Below are 21949 nucleotides of genomic sequence, written 5' to 3'. Positions count from 1 at the left end.
TCCGGGCTCACGGTTTAAAGAAGACTCCTTGACTATATACTTCCAAACTTGTCATTTTATATACGTATATTCAGGAAAAGTAAAAATGGGATCATTCTGGACTGGCGTCTCTTAAAATACCAGGAACATCTTGTCATTACAAGTTCTTCACCAAAATAAATTTAAATGACGGTATGGTGTTCCAATGGTTGTTCCATTAAAAGTATTTTTACAGGTAATAAACACGGTAGAGAGAGTTCTGAGTGGCTGCCTACCGGGGTTTACCGAACTACCGTTTCTATTGTTGGGAGAATTTTTTTCCGTTTCAAACCAAAGGTACTTGTGAGCAGCAGCTGCCAAACAAGCAACAACACAGCAAGAAGCTCAAATCGCCTGGCAGGACCTAAAGCGGCAGGTGCGATGTGGGCGGGTCCCCGGGGGTCGCAGGGGGAACGGCCGCGGTCACCAGGGGAGGCCCCTCTGGTCCCAGGAGCTCCGGGACTCCCAGCCTCTCGGGGCGCGGGGTCCAAAGTCCAAGGCGCTCGAGACGCGGCCAGCGACAGGTCGGGCGCGAGGCCCAGGTGGTGACTCAGCGCGCGCCCGGCGGTTTCGAGGGGGTTCGGGGATCCGGATCCAGGGGGTCGGCGGACCGCGGGGCGGGGCGGGGCGGGGCTGGCGAGCGCCTGCCGTTCGCCTCTCGGGCTGCAGGTGGGGCTGTGCGGCCGCGCTGCCTCCAGGAAGCCTCACGGGCCTGCGCCGGCTCCCAGGATGCAGTGTGGACCGGCCGGGCGCTGACGGCGGCGGCGCGTTTGCGGACCGAGCGGCGCGGGCCGGCCAGCAAGGAGCGCGCGCCGCGGACGGGCAGGGCAGGCCGAGCCGGCGGGCAGCGCCTGCGGAGAGGCCGGAGCCGGCCTGCGTGCGGCGGCGGCGACTTCCTCCGGGCCGGGCCGGACAGCTCAGGGCCATGGCCGAGGCCGCGGCTCCGGTAAGAGCGGCCGCGCGCGCATAGAAGCGCGGACTCGGGGCCGGGCCCAGCACACGGCGCCTCAGGCCCAGGCGAGGGGCTCTGGGGGCCTGGCCAGGCCGCCGGGCCCGGGGCTGCGGCGAGTGGGGCGCAGGGTCCGCTGGGGCCTACGTCACCCGCCGGCCGGGCCCCCCAGTCCGAGCTAAGGCCGAGCGGGGTGGAACCGGCCGTCCCCGCTCCTGAGGCCGCCCCGCTCCGAGTTCCTGCAGCGCTCCACGGCTTCCTGCCCTCGCCCCACCCTTGGGCCCCACATCTAGGCGGACGCCCCCACTCTCCCCGCGTCTCCTTTCTCTGCCCACCGCTCTGCTCCGCGTTCCCTACCCCCCAGCTCCCCCCAGCGGCCTGCTGGCACCTGGGTGGTGTCCGGTGCGGCTTGGATTCCGTAGACAACCAGTACCCGAGCGCCCGGCTCGCCTGGGTCCAGACGGAAGACAGTTGCCCCCGTGTGTAGAAACAGGCACCGCACCAGCCCGGTTAGGCACGATTTTGCCCTCGCAGCAAGCTTAGAGGTACTCGCTCTTTCTGTCGTATAAAAGGGAAACCCGAGGCCTAAAGAAGTTAACTTGCTCAAGATCGCACAGCTAGAAAGTGTGTGGTTGCTGTGTTCGGGAACACACCGCCTTGGGGACAGCAGGCAGGTACACAGGCAATAACAGGGCAGAACCAACGGAGCCGAGCGCTTCCTGCCTCGAGGTGGAGCGTGCTCAGGAGGCAGGGGAAGGAGAGGGCAGGGGCCGCCCTCTGCAGTCCGCACCCGCGTGGGCCTGCGTCTCTGTGATTTGAGCTGGGCTCTTAGGCAGGGCTAGGATTTCAGGTGGGGAGGACGGCCCCGGGCACAGAGAGAGCCAGGGAGGTGCCAGCAGGTTCAAGGAAGAGAAAAAAGGTGCCCTTGCATCTGAGAAAAAAAAAAAAAGGCCTTGGTGGGAGGCTGCGGGAGAGTTGGAAAGTGTTTGAAGGCCTGGACTCCATCACAGGGTGAGGAGCTGTTGAGGGGTCAGGAGTTCTCTGACCATCAGATCCTCAAGCCCAGAGTTTCATGCTTCCCTGGCCGGAGTCAGGTGACAACGCCATTTAGTGTGGAGCTGGGCTTGAGCAGAAACGGTCAATCTCTCCCACCCCGTGGTGTGAAGGCCCTCCCCGGGGCTCCCCAGCCCTGTTAATATGGTAAGAACACTGCGTACCGTATTGTTTATCAAGTAGGAGTTTACTCAGGCCCTTTGCAAAGATTGTTGTGATGGTGGCCAGGTGCCCTTGGAGGCCGATGAGTAGAACTTCAGTGGATGGGGAGCTGGGTGATGAAGCGGAAGGAGACTTCTGGAGCAAGCTGACTGGGGGACGGGGACAGGTGCCCGCCCAGGGCCGTCTGCACAGCCTCAGAGGCTCAGGAGTCCCACACACGTCCAGGCGTTACAGCTCTCTGCCTGTCCAGCTCCTCTGTCCTTTGAGACACGGCCAAAGCCCCCCCTTCCTTAGGCTAGAGGTCATCCGGTCCGGTCTGCTCCATCCTTGATGGTATTTTTCAGCCCCTGCTCAAACTCTCCTCCTGTCACTACTTCATGAGGTGCCCATCCATGTGCTGGTGCTCAGTGGCTTTCTCTGAGCACATCCACGCCAGTTCCTGCTGCCATGTTTTTGTTTTGCCCGTAGTCACCAGCCATTTGTTCAGGAGCCACTTTTGGAATGTGGTAGTGAACCATCAGTCCTCGGCCACGCAGGGAAAAGGCAAGAATAGTGGGACCCCCTCTCTGACACGGGGGTGTGACCTTCCAGTGTGGTTGTGGCTGAGTCAGGTGGCTTGGCCCCTTTCCTCGGGGCCCCTCCCCAGCTGACTGTCATTCAAGGCCCTATGTGAACTTTGCAGAGACCGGGGAGTCACTGCTTGGGGAAGCTCCATGTCTGCGTGACCATGGCTGCACACGCCAGAGTCCCACCTAACGGCCCATGTCCCACCTTGTCCTCCAGCCCATCAGGTGTGTCATTGATCCTGGGGCAGCTGCAAGAGTGTCTGAGACCATAATTGCCCCCCAGGAAGAGAAGTAGGGACAGCGAGAGAGTCAGAAGCTCAGAGGGCCTGGGGACTCGTGTTGTACCCCCCAAAAAGTCTAATTCTTGGCTGGTGGAGATTTGCAGTAATGGTGATGTTTTAGTTTGAGGGGTGGTGGCTGGGGACCGACAAAATCATATTGTCCTGTGGGTGGAGGAATTAACTATTCGATTTTTATCTTTATTAAAATGAGACACGCGCTGCTTGTTTATAAATCAGTTGAGCAATGCTCTTGTTTGTGCCCTTCCAGTGGCTGGGTGTTTGCTTTGTTTGGGGGGTTTGTTTTGTTTGTTTGGGGTTTTTTTGCTAGGTCATCATCAGTAGGCAGTTCCTGTGTGATTATGATGGGAGGTACTGGCTGGGCTCTAGGAAATGTGCAGTTTACCATTTTTCCACTCAAACGCCCTGCGGTGCTCAGTCACCGTTTGTTTGGCAGAGTCGCTCTGGGCTGTGAAAGGGGTAGGCAGTACAGCCCTCAGAGGTCATACAGGTGGACTCCGGAGGTCACTGTAGGGTGGTGGACGCCCCCTAGGGGTCTGCACGGTGTGTTGCAGAGGCCTGGAGGGACAGCAGCCTCCAGCTTAGGTGTGTTGTCTAAGACCCCCAGAGGAGGGGCCATGGCTAGGGTTACACCTGACATGTGGCACAGGACGGCCTTACTTTGACATACGGGCTCCTGCCCCCAACCCAGCACCACCCCCTACCCCCACCCCAGGGCAGCTGGGCTCCTGGAACACGACTGGTGGAATGATTGATGCTGGTCTTCTCTCTTTGTTTCTGGAAGATTTCTCCCTGGACAATGGCAGCTACAATTCAAGCGATGGAGAGGAAGATCGAATCGCAGGCTGCCCGCTTGCTCTCCCTGGAAGGTCGAACGGGGATGGCCGAGAAGAAGCTGGCCGACTGCGAGAAGACGACCTTGGAGTTTGGGAACCAGCTGGAGGGCAAGTGGGCCGTGCTGGGGACGCTGCTGCAGGAGTACGGGCTGCTGCAGAGGCGGCTGGAGAACATGGAGAACCTGCTGAGGAACAGGAACTTCTGGGTCCTGCGGCTGCCCCCGGGCAGCAAGGGGGAGGCCCCCAAGGTAACCCGGGCACCTGGGCTGGGATGGCCCAAGGGGCCGTGCCTGGGAGTGTGGGAGAGCGTGCGTGGGGCCTGAGGCTCCCGGTGCCCGTGACCTTTGGTGACATGGCTGTCTGTTTCTCGGAGCAGGAGTGGGGCAAGCTGGACGAGTGGCAGAAGGAGCTGTACAAGCACGTGATGAGGGGCAACTACGAGACGCTGGTCTCCCTGGGTGAGGCCTAACACTCCTTTCTCTGTTCAGTGTGGTTTGGGGGAACCGCAGACCTCTCTTTTCATGCCCGGGGGTTCTCTCACAAGGACATGTAAGTCACTAGAAACTCGGACCATACAAAGAATTCTCCCCACTTCCCAAAGCGCTGGACGACCGAGTTGAGAGCTCACTTCCACCCAGTCCAGTTGGTAGGGTGACAGCCCCAGGTGGGGTGGTCCCCATCCTGACCCAGGGGAGCATAGGTGCTTGCGTTCTCCTGCTGGGACTTGGAGTGGAGAAGGCGCTTGCTGCTCAGGTCGGGGGTGTGACCCGCCCACATTCGAGAAGGGCTTTCTCTCTTCAGCCTTCCCTTGCCGAGCTCTGTGGCCTGGACGGTGGCACTCTCCTGGGACCATGGAGCATGCAGGCAGGCTGTGCCTCTTGCAGCCAGCGCTGTCTTTGTCCTTGAGACTTTGCTCCCCAGACCCCTGGGGCTGCTGTGACACCCCTCATGTGACACCCCCCGAGGGGCTGGGCTGTTTCCTCCTGGGGTGTTTGAGCGTGACCCCAGATCTGGAGGCAGCAGAGCCTCCTTAGGGAGGCTGGGGTGGGTGCCGGTGTGATGTTACACATCAGTTTGCAGGAACACACCGCTTCTCGGCGTGGAGACTGTGCCGGCATCTCCTCACCTCGGCACGGCGGGCCGGGTGCTCTGTGTTGTGGGGCAGTGGCCTCCTGACGCCCACCCGCCAGGCACCTCTCTTCCGGCCCTCAGTCACAACACCCAAAAAGGTCTCCCCGGGCCCGGAGTTGCCCGTGCTTGAGGCCGCTGCTCTGTGCCAGTCCAGAAATCCTGTTGCTTGGCCTCTCGCGGTTTCCCAGGCTGCCTGCCCTCAGCTCTGAACGGAGCCTCGTGGCAAACGCTGACCCTGATGTCTTTCCTCAGACTACGCCATCTCCAAGCCCGAGGTCCTCTCCCAGGGCGAGCCGGGGAAGGAGCCGTGTGGCTGGCGCCGCACAGCCCCCAAGGTTCCCGATGCTCCTGTGGACCCGAGTCCAGGTGAGGGGCTGGGCAGGGGCCGGGGAGACGCCAGGCAGTCGGACGGAAACAGGGAAGTAAAGGCCAGAGAGGGTGTGGCCTTCTGAGTCTTGTCCAGTAGTTACGGCCTATCCCCTGGTCAGCCAGCACCTGGAATACGTCCCAGTGGGGACCCAGGCAGCAAACGCAGCCTTCTGGGGGAGAGAGAGAGAGCCAGTGGTTCTGCATCAGGGAGTGGACGACGAACCTTGATAGGAAAGGTCGGAGTGTATTAAACACTTAATTCACACACAGCTCCCTCCAAGAGCCACGTTCACTGAAATCCGTCAGTCATCGCAGAACATTAACTCGCGAGCCACGTGTTAGCCACACTTTGCGTGATGATTAGAACCGAGGACTGATTGGAGGTGGGTCTGGATACCGGGAATCGCTGTCTCAGGTTTTCCTGTAGCCAGTCAGCGCCTTTGGAAGTTACTGAAAGGACAGGTGGACTCGAGGGACAAGCCACATGACCGACGTGAGGCCCTGGCTGGGTTGGGGGGTGAATGGCAGGGGGACCCCCCTCCTCGTCTGTCCCCCGTGCCTGGGTGTCCCCGAGGAGCCTGACGGTGCCACTGGCGGTGAATGAATGTGCCTTATGTGTTTGCCGTTTCCTCCAGATTAGGTTTTCCCTTTTCCAAGGGCAGATGGCGTACAGAGCCGGCCACGTCGTCAGTGGTCAGAGCACTCGCCGCGTGGGTGCTGGGGACAGTCTGAAAGCTGGAGGACAAAGGGACAGAAAGAGGGTTGGGACGCCTTCTCTCGGTCTTGGGGGCAGGTCCACAGTGGGCTTGTCTGGCCACATCTCCAGCACACGGTATATGGGGGCCTGTCACCACCGTCACTGAGGGCGCGGGGACCCGGGACCAGGGTGGCCGTCGGCAGCACCCCCACCGTTCCCTGCCCTCTAGTCTCTGCCTTGGGCAGGTTGTCAGGAATCCCGTGGGGCCTTTGTCGCCACTCGCCCCATCCAAGAAGCCCCGACCTCACTCCCTCTCCCCCTCCCGGCAGGTGCAGCCTGCCAGCCCTCCCCTCCCCTCCAGCCCCCAGCTCCCAGCCCCCAGCTCCCAGCTCCCACCCCCGCCTCCCGCCCTCTGTGGAACTCAGTCCCAGCGAGGCCCAGCCCTCCGGCCCGGCCTGGGCTCTGGGCCCACCAGCATCCTCACAGCCTCACGCAGCCTCAACCCCTTGCCCTGTGTTCGTTCACTGTAGTCACCTGGCCAACCATGACCCTGGTCAGACCCGTCTGCCCTTCCACACCAGCTCCACAGCAGCCAAGTGCGGCCGGAGAAAGCCCCACGTGCCCGCCAACTCTGCCCTGGGATTCGGGGGCGCTGGGCCATGTCGCCCCCGTCCACTCCTCAGTAGCCAGAGGTCAGCCGGCAGTGGCCTGCAGGCCAAGTCGCCCACCATCTGTTCAGAGTCATTTCTCGATTGAAGACATGATTTAATTGAAAACTGAAACAAAACACTGTCACAGTCCTCACCACTCCACCTGCCTGCCTGCTTCTGTGCCCGGTTCTCTCCTTGCACCTGTGACGCACTGTTGACTCCCCGGTCGGAGACCCACCTCCCTGGGCGCTCATTCCCAGCCCTGCCCCCACCTGCTCGGGACCAGGGCCACCACTCGCCCCGCCAGCATCCACTCCGCGCCTTCCCCTGGAGCCCCACCCACTTCTCTGCCCCGCTCTTTCCCCATCACCCCCATCCTCTCCCCACTGTTCAGGGGCCACCAACTCCTGTCATGGCCAGCAGGGGCCCCCATGGGGCTCACAGCCTGTCCCCTACCCGACCTGTTGGTGACACTGCCCCTATTGATCACTCGATTCCGAGATGCACTGTGCCCACCCTCCTGGTGTCCCCCCCCACTCGCCACGGCCCTGTGCCGCGTCCCATCACTCTCCAACCTAACCTTCCTCTCAGCTCATCGCTGTTTAAGAGGCAGCGTCTCCCACCCACGGGTCCCAGTTCTCCCTCCTGCTTAGTGTCATGACAGATACTTCATCTGTTGCTACAGTTCATATTTACAGGTTATTGTGTATATTTCACATTTATAGGTTCACGTATGTCTGGTCGCCCCCCCCCATTAGAATGTAAATTCCAAGAAGACGGCAACTTTCTTCTGTTTTGTTCATATAATCATTCTGCACAGAGCAGTCAGCACAGAGCAGGAACCCGGGAAACGTTTGTCGACCGTATGCCGCGTTTCGTGATTTAAAATATGTGTGCGCATGAAAATCATTTCTTTTACAATCTAAATGCCTTTTTAGGTCTCAGTCTCAATTGTCCCCCGGGTCACCATTAACCCAGGGTGGTGGTTATTCTTTCCACCCACATTTTACAACTTCTGCCACGTGCATGTGAGGCCATAGCAGTGGAGAACGTGGCTTTCTGTGTGTTAAAATGGACACGAATGTCATGTGTGTCACTCCATACCCCGTATTTTAGATTTGTCTCTCTCGATGCATATAGATGAAGTTCCTTCGTTTGCACAGATGCCTCATGTTCCAAAAGCAGCCGCCCTGCAGTGTGTCGCCCCTCCCCCCCTCCCCCGAGCGCGGCGCTGCGTGAGCATCCTTGAACCTGCCTCTGTGCCCACGAGCGCCGATGTCTCGGTTGGGCGTAGGCCCACGGGCGGAGCCCTGAGTCCCGGGGCGCGCTGCCTGCCTCCCTGCCAGCCCACCCTGCTCTCCCCCGGGCACCGAGCTGGCACTACTGCCCGGCCCCTGGGAAGTACCTGTTTCCTTACTTCTCGGCCCACTTTTCAGAACTAGATCTTTGCCAGTCCGACGCAAGTGGAATCATACCTTGTTTCAGTTTGCTTTTGAAGCTGAGCATCCTCTCCGCAGGTTTAGTTGGTTTCTTCTCGGGGGACACGTCTTCGCCCGTTTTCTGCTATTGTTTTCTTCCGCGTGTTGATTCAGGCCTCGTGTGGGACCTCGACGCGAACCTTCCTTTGCGCCGAGATGCCCCCTCCCAGGCTGCGGTGGGCCTTCGCTCCGTGGTCTCACGAGCAAGTTCTGATGTGGGGTCGAGTCCGCACATCCGTCCCTTCCTCCGTGACCCGTGCTTCTCTGTCTTCAGGTGCCCTTCCCTCCCCCCCCCCCCCCGCCCAGAAGGTCATCCTCCGGTGTTTTCTCACAAAGCTCCAAAAGTTTCCTTTTAACACTTAAGTCTTTAATCCACCTAGAATTAATTTTTGTGTAGATTGCACAGGAGAATTAAAAATTTTTTTTCTTCACAAGGACATCTGATTTTCCCACAAAGTTTGTTGCCTGTTCTGTCTTCTCCACAATGATGTGTGAGTCCGGCTCCGTCCTGGGCAGGCTCCCCACGGGCACATGTCGTCTCCGGGCACCGTCCGCGTCCGGGCCTCTGCCCATCTCCGTGCCCACAGGGGCTGCTGGGGCCACTGGGGAGCTGTGATCCCAGCAGACCCAGCCTCCCGCTTGCTCTTCAGAACTTCCTGTGGCTGTTCTCACACCGTCGTTCCAGACGAATTTCAGAAAATCCCGTTGGAACTCCACCAGGAACTGCACTTTTTAATCCATTTCTGGAGAATCACCCCCTTTCCAACTGTGAGCCCCTCTCCCCACGGAAGGCTTCTCTCCCGAAGGCCTGTGTATGTGCTCGAGCAGTTTTTATACTTTTCTTCCAAGAGTTGTGATTTGTGTTCCGAGTGGGATTTTTAAGTCAGTCACACGTTTTGAACCGTTACTACAGGTGAACAGCTGTGCTGTTGACTAAGTTTGACAAGAGAGGATTTCTGCTCTACTCTCTTTAGGTTTAACGTCTTATCTACTTAGGTTCCCTGGAGTTTTCTGGTGGACAGTGGTGCCCTCCACGGGTGACACTTTGTAAGTGCCTGTCATTTCCTTCCTGTGGCATAGCCGTCCGGCCGAGACCTTGTTGAGCAGGGGGGGCGAGAGCTGCCATCTGCGGCTGTGGCCACGTCCAGAGCTTCGTCAGTGAGGACTCTTTCACTGTAGACACTGAAGATCCTCGTAGCTGAAACGGGCTTCCTGCCACTGCCAGTTCCAGATTTGGGGAACACGTGCTACGTTGGATCAATTGTTTTTTAAAAAATATATTTACTGGGCATTTTATGTAACGTGAAGTTGCATCCAGGGCAAAATTCAGAAAAAGTCTAGAGAAAGATAGTAAAACACCATGTTCACGGCACCCAGCATAAGAGACGGGTCACGCCCGGACCCTTCCAGGAACCCTTCCAAGACCCCGTCGTCCCTCCCTGGCCCTGAGCGTCCGCCTGCCTCTCGCAGGCATACAAAGACTCAGACACAATCGGTCTGTCGCTGTACTTCACATCTCTCTTTCCTGTGTATTAATTTCTGAGTCACGTTTGGTTTTGCCCCAGTTTGAACTATAGGTGAATAAGGTCCTACCATGTGTATTCTTCTTGAACCTGCTTCTTTCACTTGACGTCTGTGTTCGAGAGTCACCCACGCTGGTGTGGTGTGGCCACAGTCCCCTCATTGTCACGACATCCCTGTCGTAGCTCCCTGTTTTACGGATGTGACCCGATGCATTTATCCCTCCTTCTGCTGACGGGTGTCTGTGCTGTGTCTAACCGTTTTACTTTTAAGAACAGCACCGTTGTGAAAATTCTCGTGCACGTGTAAAAGTTTCTCTGGGTGTAGACCTGGAGTGGAAATGCCAGGTCCTAGGAAACCTGCCCGTTCGACTTGTCCAGGTAACGCCCGGGTGTCCTCGGAGGTGGGGGCCCGGTGGTCCCCACCGTGGTCCCCAAACACACGGCTGCGCACCAGCCCCAGGAAGGCCTCCCTTCAACCCCTGCCCTTCTGGTGGGAGCGACACTGGTTTGAGTTTGCAGCTGGAGGCGTGCGCTTCTCCTGATGGAGGAGGCGGGGCGTGTCCACCGCGCCAGTCTCTGGGACGTGCCTGCTTGTCTGCGGCCCGTTTTTATTTTTGGTCGTCTCCTCTCCACTCTTACCTGATCTGAAGAGGTCTTCAGGTATCCTGAATGTTAGTCTTTTGTCAGCTGCGTGTACTGCTGATTGCTGCATTGATGGGGTAGTTTCCAGAACAGACGCTTTTCATTTCAATAGACTCAGATTTACTAGTTTTTGTCTTCATGGTTTCTCCTTCTCGTCATAAAAATTAAGAAATTTCCCCTTATCTCGAGGTGGTAACACACCCTCTCGTATTTTCTGCTAAAAATCCTGCCTTCTGTGCCCACTTTCTGAGTGCATCCGGAATGGATTTCTGTGGCGGTGGCGGGGCGCTGGGACCCCAGCCCTTTCCCTGTGCCCTTCCAGGGAACCTCAGAGTCACCTGGTCAAGTTCCCTGCAAACCCAGGTGCTGCTGTGGCCGGAATGGCATTCATTCCATTGCTCATCTTGGGGAGAGATGGCCCTTGACTACTGCCGCTTGTCACCTCTGATCATAAGCCCCTCCATGTCACTGGCCTGTGACTCCCGATGACGTCTTACAGGTTTCTCCAAAACAGGTCTTGTACGTTTCCTTGTCAGCTGTAGTCCTGGGTTCCTTGTATGGTGTAGTCAGTCACTGTTGCCACCGGCATTTTCTGTCTGTGGCTGATGTGGGCTCGGGGCTCCAGGCAGGAGCACTGCTCGCCCGGGGCACTTTCTCCTGCAGCTGGCTCAGCTGTGGAACCTTCCACTCTCTGCCCCCGCCCCGGGGGGCCCGCCACAACACGCCTGGTCAGGGAGTTGGAAGCAAGGGTCGGACAAGCCCAGTCTTGCCCATCCTTCTTCCCTTGGGCAGCTGGCCACCCCCAGGGGACAGGCTGTGTCTGCCGCTCCGCCGGGGACAGCCCCCGACCACGGTCCAGCGGGCGACTTCCTGATCTGAGGGTCAGTGTTGCCCCCCCCACCACAGATGAAAGCTGCACCCTCGGTCCTCAGTAACAAAGGCAGGTACCCCAGCCGGCCTTCCTCCCCAATTTCACGTCTCTGGTCCACGGCAGTGGGGAGGGCGGGGAGGGTATGGAGGTGTTGCGGTGACAGAGGGAGACGTTTGGGGCGGGGAACACGTCACACAGTGCTCAGGGGAAGTGCTGTGGAACTGTGCCCCTGAGACCTGTGTCACTGTGTTACCCCGTGTCACCGCAAGGCATTCGATGACAAAGAGAAAAAGATTCATGACAGAAAGAAAAATGGTTAGTAGTGTACAGTAGTGCAGTTTTCTTTCATTTATGGATAGTTCTGTCTAGGAACTTGCTGAAGTTCTCATTAATGCCTATAACTTTTCTAACAATTGTCTGATGATTCTCAAATTTTCTGAAACTATAATCATATCTATGAGTCCTGAGAATTTTTTGTTTCTTTTCAAATCTGTATGATTTACTTTTTCTCTTGTTTTCTTGCGCTGGCTGAGAACTCCCAGAACATCCTTAAATCGAAGTGATATTAACAAGTATCCTATTGATTCGTAATTTTAAGGAGAATGCTTTTCAGCCCGGCACGTGGAGTGTGATGTATGTTACAGGGTCATCGGCACCCTCCGTCGGGTCAGAGAAGTCTCCCGTATCTCTGGTAGAGTGGGTGCTTCTAACGGGAAGAGCCGCGGAATTTTTTTTAGGATGCTCTTCGGGGATCGATAGAGACGATGTGCCTTTCCTCCCGATGAACCTGCTAGCCTGGCCTGTTACGTGCTGACGCTGAGCCAGCCTTGCAGCTGTGGCCTAGACCTGACCTTGTCCCGACCCCGTCACGACATTGCCGTACTTGGTGCTGATTCTCTTGTTGGGGATTTTTGCATCTTTGTTCCTGAGATGGGCCTCCGACTGCCTCTGTCTGTTTCGGGTGGTAAAGGTAGCGGCTGGGATGTGTTTCCTCTGCTTTCACTTGCTCAGAGTTGGTGCCCTAAGAAACGTGTCCATTCCTTGAGTGTCTAGTAGGAGGCACGAGGGAGACCCCCCGGGCCAGGTCTCCCTTGCGGGGCAGGTTTCTGCCTACGGACTGAAGTGCTTGAGTAGTTACGGGACTGTTTCGGTCTCCCATTCCCTCTTTAGTTAGTTTTGGCAAATTATCATTTATCTGAGGAATTTTTCCATGTCCTCAGAGTTCCCATGCTTCTCGGAGTAACATTTATAATACTCTCTTTATCTTTTTAATCTCTGTTGCCCGGTAATGATGTCCCTATTAATTCTCCATACCAGTTATTGGTATTTTCTCTTAATAATTGCTAGAGATGTACAGGTTCAATATTCTCTTCAAAGAACCAGCTTTTGGTCTTATAAGCTATCTTTGTTTTCTGTTTTGTTAATTTATACTTTCATATTATTTCCTTTCTTCTACTTTTTAGAAGAAAAAAAGTTTTGCTGTTGTTTTTCTTTCCTAACACCTTGCATTATCTGCTTGACCCACTAATTTTTGACCCGTCTCCTCTTTTTAATATAAACACACGAGGCTATAAAATTTTCCGTAAGTACCACTGTAGAGGCAGCCCATACTTTTTTCCAAGGACTTTGTGTATTTACTTTTAGAGAGATGGGAGGGAGGGAGAAAGAGAGGGGGAGAGGTGTGTGCAACATGGATCAGCTGCCTCCCACACACCCTAACCGGGGACCCGGCCTGCAACCCAGGCCCGTGCCCTGACTGGGAACGGAACCTACAGTCTTCCGGTTCACAGGCCAGAGCTCATTCTATTGAGCCAAACCAGCCAGGGCACAGCCCACACATTTTGATAAACAATATTTTCATTAGCATTGGGTTTCAAAAATCTTCTCATTTTTTCATTGTAATTTGTCCATAGAGCCTTGGATTATTTAGAAAGTATATATATAAAAATATAAGTATATATCTGTACATATCTTTATATGTGTATATATATACATATACACAGATACATACTTATATTTTTATATATAAGTTATATATAATGTAATTTATAATTTTATATAATTTACATATATATAAAGTTACATATATAACTTTAGTATGTGAGTTTGGGGATATTTGGTTTTGATTTTTAACTGAATAGTGTTATAGTTAGAAAACAGGTGTGTAGGAAGCAATCCTTTCGATTTTCTTTAATGTTCTGCGTGGCTGGAAAGGCTCGTGTCTCCCTTCTCTCTTCTACTTACGTCCATTCAGTCGGGTTTGCGAACAGTGCCGTTCAGACTTCCTGTAACCTTGGTCAGCGAGGTTTATCGGGTACAGGAGGGGGCATGTCGACGAGCCCCACGGAGGAGGCGGACTTGAATACTCCTCCTGGAGCTCTGTCAGCGTTGCTGTATTGTCTTGAAGCCGTGTCATCAGACGACAGTTTTAGAATTATTTTCTCTTCCTGGTCCATTTGCTATTGTGCAGTAGTCCTTTTCCCCCCCTTCTGTGAACATTTTTCTCTTTGAAGCCTATTTCATCTGCTGTGGTTTAACTACCCTTCTTTTTAAAGAAGGTTAGAGAACGCACTGGTTCTGGCTTCGTGCGTCTTTTATTGTCTGACCCTGGCTCTGCCCCCTTCTGTTTCTGGCGGGTCCCTGGGAGACAGCGAGGAGCCGCGGCCAGAACAGCCAGGCTCCTCTGCAGGGCAGGCCTCCGCTTGGTTTGCAGCGCGGTCCTTGGGTCAGACGTGTGACGGGGGTCTCCAGCCCGCCCGGCTGGAGCCCCAGGCTTTTCACGATCCTCTACCCCGATGCGCCCCGGGCAGTGGGGCTACAGCCCGGAGATGCCCTGCGGTGTGCTGTGGACGAATTAGGCTTTCTTAGAGGTGCTGGCCTCCGTTCGTTTTCCTTATTTTAGGTCTAGGTCACCATGCTTGAGATTTTACTGTATTCTTGCTACGTTGCCCAGCATCTGTAGCTACTCCACACGGGAGGAATCGCTCCGCACAGCTAGCTGTGTGCCAGAAGTGGAGAACTGAACACTGCTTGTCCACCTGTTGGGATCACTTTATTGTTTTCTCCATTAGTCCGTTAACTTTGTGGGTTATAGTGCTGTGTTTTCTAGTTACTTGTCCTCGGGTTCTCAGGATAAACTCACGTGGTCATAATGTATCGTCTGTTTTTTGAAAATCTCTTACCGGGTTTGACCTGTAATGCTTTCGTTAAGAAACTTGACGTATCTCCTTCCACAGGAGATTATCTTACATATTCTCTGCACACTGTCCTCGCATTTGTGTGAGCAGGGCCACCCCAGCACACACTCCCCCTCGGTGTCGTGAGGACATTTCGTCGCCTTCCGGTGTCCCGTGTACCGGTGGAAACCTGCTTGCCGTCCAAATAGCATTCTGTCCTCTGTGCTGCCTCTCAAGGTGTTATCGTTGCTCTTACTCCATTTCACAGAGCATGGTCGAGGTTTATAGTCTTTGTTCCCTACTTGGGAACTGGGTGTTCCCTCCGCCTGGGCTCAGTGCCTTCGATTGGGGAGCACTCAGCCATTGTTCCTCACCTGCCCCCTCCCCTCGTTCCCCCCCCCCGCCTCCGTCTGCCGGCCTGGGTGGGGGCTTCCCCTCCTGCCTTCACGTCTCTCACTTCCCGCTCACTTTCCTTCCTTCCTTCCTTCCTTCCTCCCTCCCTTCCTACCCTCAGTGCTGCGCTTCGGGTTATTTCCCTAGGGTCACCTTCCAAGTCACCAGTTTTCTCCCCAGCTCCGTTCAATCTGTTGTTAGGCCACCCATCGAGTTTTCCATTTATTTGGTCACTTCTAGGATGTGAAATGTATGTAGCTCTTTTTCAGGTATTCCTGTTCTTGCCATAGGGATTCTGTTCCTCCATTTCTTTGACTGTTTTAGACATACTTATGCTACAGGGTCCCTGGGCTCACTCTTCTCTCCGCGGGTCCCGGGAGTGAGTTCTGCTGGGACTGCCCTGCCTCCCGGCTCCTCCCCTGCTCTGTGCGTTGAGCGTCTGAGCCAGGGCCCCTGGTTGGGCAGGTTGCCGTGGTCCTGGGGCGGCCTTTCTGTGAATTTCTCAGGTGGGGTCTGTGCACCGTGTGGGGATTCAGCATGAGCGTGGGACTCTGATCGCTCGTGGCCCTGGTCCTGCAGGCCCCTCAGGGGGCGTTTTCCTGGTCCCACCTCCCAGCTGGGACAGAGTCCCAGGGCGCCTGGCTCCACGCAGGCGTCTCAGCTCTGTTCTCGCCTTGCTCGGACGTCAGAGCCCAGCCCCGGAGGCCGGCATCCTGTCCCAGCAGTTTCCCGGGTCACTCGGCTCCCACTGCAACACTTGGTTTGACTTGGTATTTTCTCTTTGGTTCTCATACCTGGAGCCCTACGCTCGCCTGAATATGGGCGTGTGCTCAGAGTGGGAGCAGGGCCTCCGCAGGCGTCTCCGTCTCCCCCCCCACCAGCCGGCCAGCCCGAGTGGGCATCGGTGTGCCCCTGCCCCTCCCAGCCTCCCCATGTGCTCAGAGCCGTGCCCTGCGTGGCGTCCCTGCAGCCCCTGCAGGCCCTGTTGTCCTCGCTGCCCCTTCCCACCGGGCTCTCCTGCTGTGGAGCCTCCGAGGTCCATTTCCTCGGCCGGCTGTGGTCCACCCCAGGGCAGAGGGGCCCTGCAGCTGCGTGCTCACACGCTTTCCCTCTCGTAGGCTCGGCACCCCCCGTTCCTGCCCCCGATCTCCTCATGCAGATCAAACAGGAGGGCGAGCTCCAGCTCCAGGAGCAGCACGCTCTGGGGGTAGAGGCTTGGGCGGCTGGCCAGCCAGATATCGGGGAGGAGCCGTGGGGCCTGAGCCAGCTGGATTCCGGAGCGGGAGACGTCTCTACAGATGCCGCCTCTGGTGAGTGGCTCTGATGGGAGCAGACACCAGGAAGGAGAGGCAGGGCCAGGGCCAGCCATGGCGGGTGCGGTTACTGGAAGCCCGCATGGGGGGAGCTTCGGACTCGGAAGCATCTGGCCTGCCTAGCTTAGCAGTTCCCCCACTGTAAGACAGGGACTGCACCGAAGGACACCCGTGGGCCCCTCTGGGTCCCGTGATGCTCTTGCCCTGGTGTTTCTGTGCCTCACCTTCGTCGGCCACACTTGTGTTCTCGCCCCCAGCATCGGGCATTGAGGCCACCAGCTGCCGCGTGTTAAGGAGGACTTGTATGAAATGAGCTGGTGACGTGTGGCCTCCTGTTGCCCCCACTGAGAGGGGAGCAAAACCCTGGGTTCAGGAGCAGGGTGGCCGCAGGGCACGTGCGGAAAGCCAGGGTGGGGTCCCCAGGGTTTTCTTCCACTTCCATCCTCTAACCCACGGGCTCCGATCCCTCCACTGCAGGCGTCCACTCCAGCTTCTCAACCACCATCCCACCCACTTCCTGGCAGGCAGACCTCCCCCCGCACCATCCCTCCTCCGCATGCTCGGACGGGACCCTGAAGCTCAACACGGCGGCCTCCACGGAAGGTACGGGTGGCAGAGAGGGGGCAGGGAAGGCTTCCGTCCGCCCCGGCGGCTGCCTGAGCCCAGGCCCGGCCTGTCCGGCGGCCGGCATGTAGGCCTCTACAGTCTGCCCGTTGTCCCGTCCAGGTTGAGGCTTGGACAGCCTTCCTCGAGCAGGTCCGTACTTCCAGTGGTTCTCTGCTCACGTTGACCGGTCAGTCCTCATAGGCTGATCCCCTGAAAGGACGTACCTCCTGCCCCGACTCGGGCCTGGCTCCTGGCTGGCATGGTGACAGCCAGACAAACCAAGCCAGAGCGGTTCTTAGATGTTGGCACAACCAGCAGCAGGTGTCCGAAGGCCGGAACTGGGGAGACAACTTTCACATTTGTGTATTGTTTATTTACTTCTGTTTTAAAGACCTATTATCTGTCACTTTAATAATTTCCATTATATTTTAGCACTCCGAAATGTGCTAAAAGCCTAGACCCCTGATACAGGACTTCAGGAAGTGAAAGTCAAGTACATTTACATCATTTCTATTGTTTCACTAATATTTTCATGATCGGTTGGCTGGCTGGCCACATGTATTGCATGCCTGCTGCATGCCAAACAGCATGCGAGGTGCCTTCGGACACGGTGTCTGGTAACCCTCCCGTCCCCCACGACGAGGGTGTTCACAGCTGTGCTGTTGGTTAAGAAATGACCCTGCAGCCCACAGCTGGTCTGTGGGAAGGATGGTGTGCTGCCATCTCAGATCCACCTTTTGTGGTCAAAATGTGGTCATTTTGATTAGCCTTGGCAGCCATTAGCGGCCAAAGCAGAAGCGGAACTCGGTGAGCAGCGACGGTTGCTTTCCTTGCGCTGAAGGCTCTAGAACAGGGATGTCCCCCTCAGGGTTTGGAGCAGCCGCGTGACCGCTGGGGGCGCTGTGCGGAGCTGGATCCTGCCGGCTGGAGACCAGGGCCCAGGGCACTGCTGGGAGAGGGGCTGAGAGGCTACTGAGTCTCTAGGTGAACCATTCATCTTTGCTGTGCGTGGGGAGGGGCCAGAGTGATACCTGGTCTTTCTGTTTTTCTCAGCAGATGTAAAAATTGTGATCAAAACTGAAGTCCAGGAAGAGGAGGTGGTGGCCACTCCAGTGCACCCCACTGACCTGGAGGCCCACGGGACCCTATTTGGACCAGGCCAGGCTGCAAGGTTTTTCCCTAGTCCTGTCCAGGAAGGCGCCTGGGAGAGCCAGGGCAGCTCCTTTCCCAGCCAGGACCCTGTGCTGGGGCTCAGAGAGCCCACCCGGCCGGAGCGGGACCTGGGGGAGCCCAGCCCTGCCGTGGCCCAGGATGAGGCCCCTCCAGGGGACTGGCTCCTTGGGGGGGTCCGGTGGGGCTGGAATTTCAGGTGCAAACCTCCTGTGGGTCTAAACCCGAGGACTGGGCCTGAGGGGCTCCCCTACTCCTCCCCTGACAACGGAGAGGCTGTGCTGGACCCAGGTCAGGCCCCGAGAGCCTTCAGTGACCCCTGTAAATACCCGGGCCGGACCAAAGGCTTTGGCCACAAGCCAGGCCTGAAGAAGCATCCGGCCGCGCCCCCTGGCGGTCGCCCCTTCACCTGTGCCACGTGCGGGAAGAGCTTCCAGCTGCAGGTGAGCCTGAGTGCGCACCAGCGCAGCTGCGGGCTGCCGGATGGGGCGGCGGGGGCGGCGGGGACCTCACGGGATGGCAGCGCCCTGCGGTGCGGGGAGTGCGGGCGCTGCTTCACGCGGCCAGCCCACCTCATCCGCCACCGCATGCTGCACACGGGTGAGAGGCCCTTCCCGTGCACGGAGTGCGAGAAGCGATTCACCGAGCGCTCCAAGCTCATCGACCACTACCGAACGCACACGGGCGTGCGGCCCTTCACCTGCACGGTCTGCGGCAAGAGCTTCATCCGCAAGGACCACCTCCGCAAGCACCAGCGCAACCACACGGCGGGCGCCAAGGGCCCGGCCCGGGGCCAGCCGCTGCCGCCGCTCCCGGCCGGCCCCCCGGACCCTTTCAAGAGCCCTGCCTCCAAAGGACCCTTGGCCACCACAGACCTTGTGACCGACTGGACTTGCGGCCTGAGTGTCCTGGGACCCACTGATGGCGGGGACCTGTGAGACGCCCCAGGATGGCCAGGGCTACCTCAGCCCTCTGAACCCCGCGGTCCCCGAGTGTAAAAAGTCCCGTTTCCAGACGTCGGGGTGGCGGCAGATGCAGAAGCGGGAGTGGAGACTGGGAGACCAAACCCCCAAGGGGCCGAACTGATGGCTGGAGGGAGAGAAACTGTCAGACAGCACAGCTTCTGCCTCTGACCAAAGTGGATTTCTCTGATTGTGACACTGAGCACCGTAGAATTTTAAGTAATTTAATTATGAAACTTTTTTTTTTTAATTCTTGAAGAAGCTGGAAAATAGTCGTAGTACCAGTTTAAACTTTGTAGCCTACTTTCGGTTTCTGGAGCGTGTGTTTGTGCTGTGTCCTTACAGGTCTGACGGTGAATGTGCTGGAAGGTCCGTGGGGCTGGGGACCCAGTGCAGGGGGACCGGCAGCTCCCCCACCCCACTGGCTCCTAGGGATGGGACAGCCGCAGCAGGAGGCCTGGGGGGGAGTGGCCTCGCTCTGCCTAGGTCTGGGCCTGGGCCCGGGTCCGGGTCCCCACACCACCTGGGAACTGAGGCCCACAGGGCGCTGGAACCCCAGCCTCGCCTCTTGGGGAGGAGGACTCACCCCAGAGCAGCGGCTCCACTCTCAGCCCCCCCTTCCGTCAGAAGGCCCCCAGCAGTGCTGGTCCTTGTTTTTCTGTCATGGGTCACACCAGCCATCCCCACCCAGAAAGGAGCTTGACGGTGTCACCCCATGTGTGACTCCCGGGCCTCGGACAGGAGGGGTGTGTGAAAACCCGGGGCCGGGGCCGCGGAGGTGACCGGGGTGGGCAGTGGGTGCGTCACATCTAGGCACCGGCGGAGCCTGGAACGAAGCCCGGTTGGGGCTGCCTTCCACTCCCGCAAGATGCTTCTGTGTCCTCTGTGTGTGGTGTGTTTTCATCGTCAAAATGCTTTCACATCGCATCTCACACAGTGATTGTTACTGTGACCCTGTGAAACACGCAGGGCAAGTCTTTCATGTTAGAGACGAGGAAATAAATTACTCAAAGGGGACACATCTCGGCCTCGAAGCTCGGGGCCCGGTGTGTACCAACAGTGGGGAAAAGCCTCCAGTCAGACGCGGCTTACCCTCCAAGAGCCTCGGTTTGGGCCCGGAAAGCTTTCGTTTTCACCCTGTCTAGGAGAGTGGTCCCCCATGTGCATGAGCAAAATCGTCAGGCCTCAGGCTGTGGCTGAGCCCCGGCCTCTCTGGTGTGCGCCCCCACGAGGCCCGAGGGCCAGGGCCTGGGCAACACCGACCCCTTCTCTGCCGGCACCCTAACGTGGGGGCAGACGCAGGCCCAGGTCTCTCGATGGTGCCACCGTCCTGGCCAGGCCAGCAACCATTCCTGTTCTGTTGAAGCTGCCGCTGGGTCCCTCATCCAAAGTGGGCCACTTGCTCCCCGACCCCCACAGAGGAGAGGCCAGGGCTGCTATTCATTCAGCTCCCCCCATGTGTGCTTTTGTTAGGTAATAGACTAGTTAAGAAAATTGTTTCTATGTACTGTATATTTTGTACCTGTTTACACCTCTAATTGACATAACTGATATTTTGAAAAAGAAATGAGGAAGCGCCCTGTTAAAATAAAACCTAACCATCACCGAGGTGGTTTTGGTGCGTTCCGTTCTTAGACCTGCGTGTGTGGGGCCGAGGCCTCTAAATGCGCCCCGCCCCTAAGGCCGTGCAGTCAGCTCCCAGCATCCCCCCTGGGCACTTGGTCACCTTGGACCCAGGGGTGGGACAGTCCCTACGAGGTAGGAATGGAAGATTCCAGAGGAGTTTGACTCGGTGGAGGTACACTGACATTTGGAGGCGAAACCCAAACACATTCGTCACTTGGCTCCGGGAGATAATCACGGTTGATGTGACTCGGTCTCGTGTAGTTGGGTAGGATGCACATGAGGACAGGAGGGTCAGGAGAAGCGGTGCAGAACATCGCAGCAAATTGGATGCCTGGTGTTTTCTCTCCGCGTCTTCTCCACGGCGAGGAGAGGAGGCACAACACCCGTGTTCCCACCACCCTGAGTTAACAAGTACTGACCCGGCCCTGGGCCCTCTTCACACTCCCTTGCACCCACGCGCTCTGCACGTGGGTGCCTCTTCACACCAGAACCCCCAGCCAGTTAGCGGTTCACCACACGGATGATCGGAAGCTTCCGGCTCGGCTGCACTCGGCCAGGACAGAACACGGGAGGAGAGGGCTCGGAGGAGGGAGTTGAGTTCTGTTGCAAAAACCTGGAAGATGGGGACGCAACACTGCTCCCGAACTTCTGGGAAGCCCGGCTTGGAACACACTCCTCCGAAGTGTCCTGCCTAGGTCACAAAGCACAGTGGTCCCTTCCTATGCTGGTTCCCTAGTGGTGCTGCGACCCATTACCACAAGCTTTGTGGTTTAAGCCAACGCACATTCACCCCACAGCTCTGGAAGTCAGGAGGCCAAAATGAGCCCCGAGGAGCTAAAATCGAGGCATCGGCTGGGCCGGCTCCTCTGGAGACTCCAGAGGGTCTCTGCCCCTTCCAACCCGCAGAGACGCCTACTTTTTAGCCTGGGAGGCGTGACCCTCTCGAGGGGGGCTCCTCCCTTGTCCTTGTGTCCTGCAACACCTGTGTCTCACCCTCTGGTGGACTGAAGTGTCCACCCTTCCCTAAGCCCTGTGCTGCTCCGTGTCTCTGCACAGTCCCCGCTGCAGACGCAGCCCACCTTGTCCCCAGCCACCCACCTCGTCTCCAGCCTCCCGTGGCACTCCTTGCCCCTTCGTGCCGCCGGGCTACGCCCAGTCTCTGCAGGGTGGACGGATGCCTCTCACATTTCCCCGTGGGCCTCGCCCGGACCCCTTCTGTCGTCTTGCTAGACTCTCCCCAACTTCGTATATAACACGTTCCTGGACGTGTACAAAGGGGTGTGTCTGGAACGAGGCGTCAGACTCACGGGCCACGGGAAGGCTTTATTCCCTGACAGCCATAAAAATGAAGTCCCTGATTAGGCGTGATCCTGAAACCCCGAGTACTGTACAATTTCTACATGAGTATTTAATAAAAATATTAAAAGCACGATTCAGACATTAAATACATACAGTGAAA

The 21949-nt window shown here is 57.2% G+C and overlaps 1 protein-coding gene across 3 annotated transcripts; it reads left to right on the top strand.

The window, feature by feature from the left end:
• The first annotated feature begins 692 nt into the window (after positions 1–692).
• ZNF746 (zinc finger protein 746) lies at positions 693–20493 on the top strand. Of its 3 annotated transcripts, none has more exons than XM_037127370.2 (7): positions 694–964; positions 3832–4131; positions 4260–4341; positions 5267–5380; positions 15932–16123; positions 16604–16729; positions 17789–20492. In XM_037127370.2, exons 1-7 carry the CDS (start codon positions 944–946, stop codon positions 18838–18840), a joined length of 1887 nt encoding a protein of 628 aa, XP_036983265.1. In that variant the 5' UTR covers positions 694–943; the 3' UTR covers positions 18841–20492. The 3 variants fall into 3 exon arrangements, with proteins under 3 accessions (XP_036983266.1, XP_036983265.1, XP_036983264.1); XM_037127369.2 differs by having other exon boundaries at positions 17786–20492; XM_037127371.2 differs by lacking the exon at positions 5267–5380 and having other exon boundaries at positions 693–964; positions 17786–20493.
• Positions 20494–21949: the final 1456 nt, after the last annotated feature.

The sequence above is a fragment of the Artibeus jamaicensis genome, unplaced genomic scaffold, assembly GCF_021234435.1.
Source record: "Artibeus jamaicensis isolate MK-2021 breed Jamaican fruit bat unplaced genomic scaffold, CSHL_Jam_final contig_718, whole genome shotgun sequence".
Lineage (NCBI taxonomy): Eukaryota > Metazoa > Chordata > Mammalia > Chiroptera > Phyllostomidae > Artibeus > Artibeus jamaicensis.
This window is presented reverse-complemented; position numbering and strand designations above follow the sequence as displayed.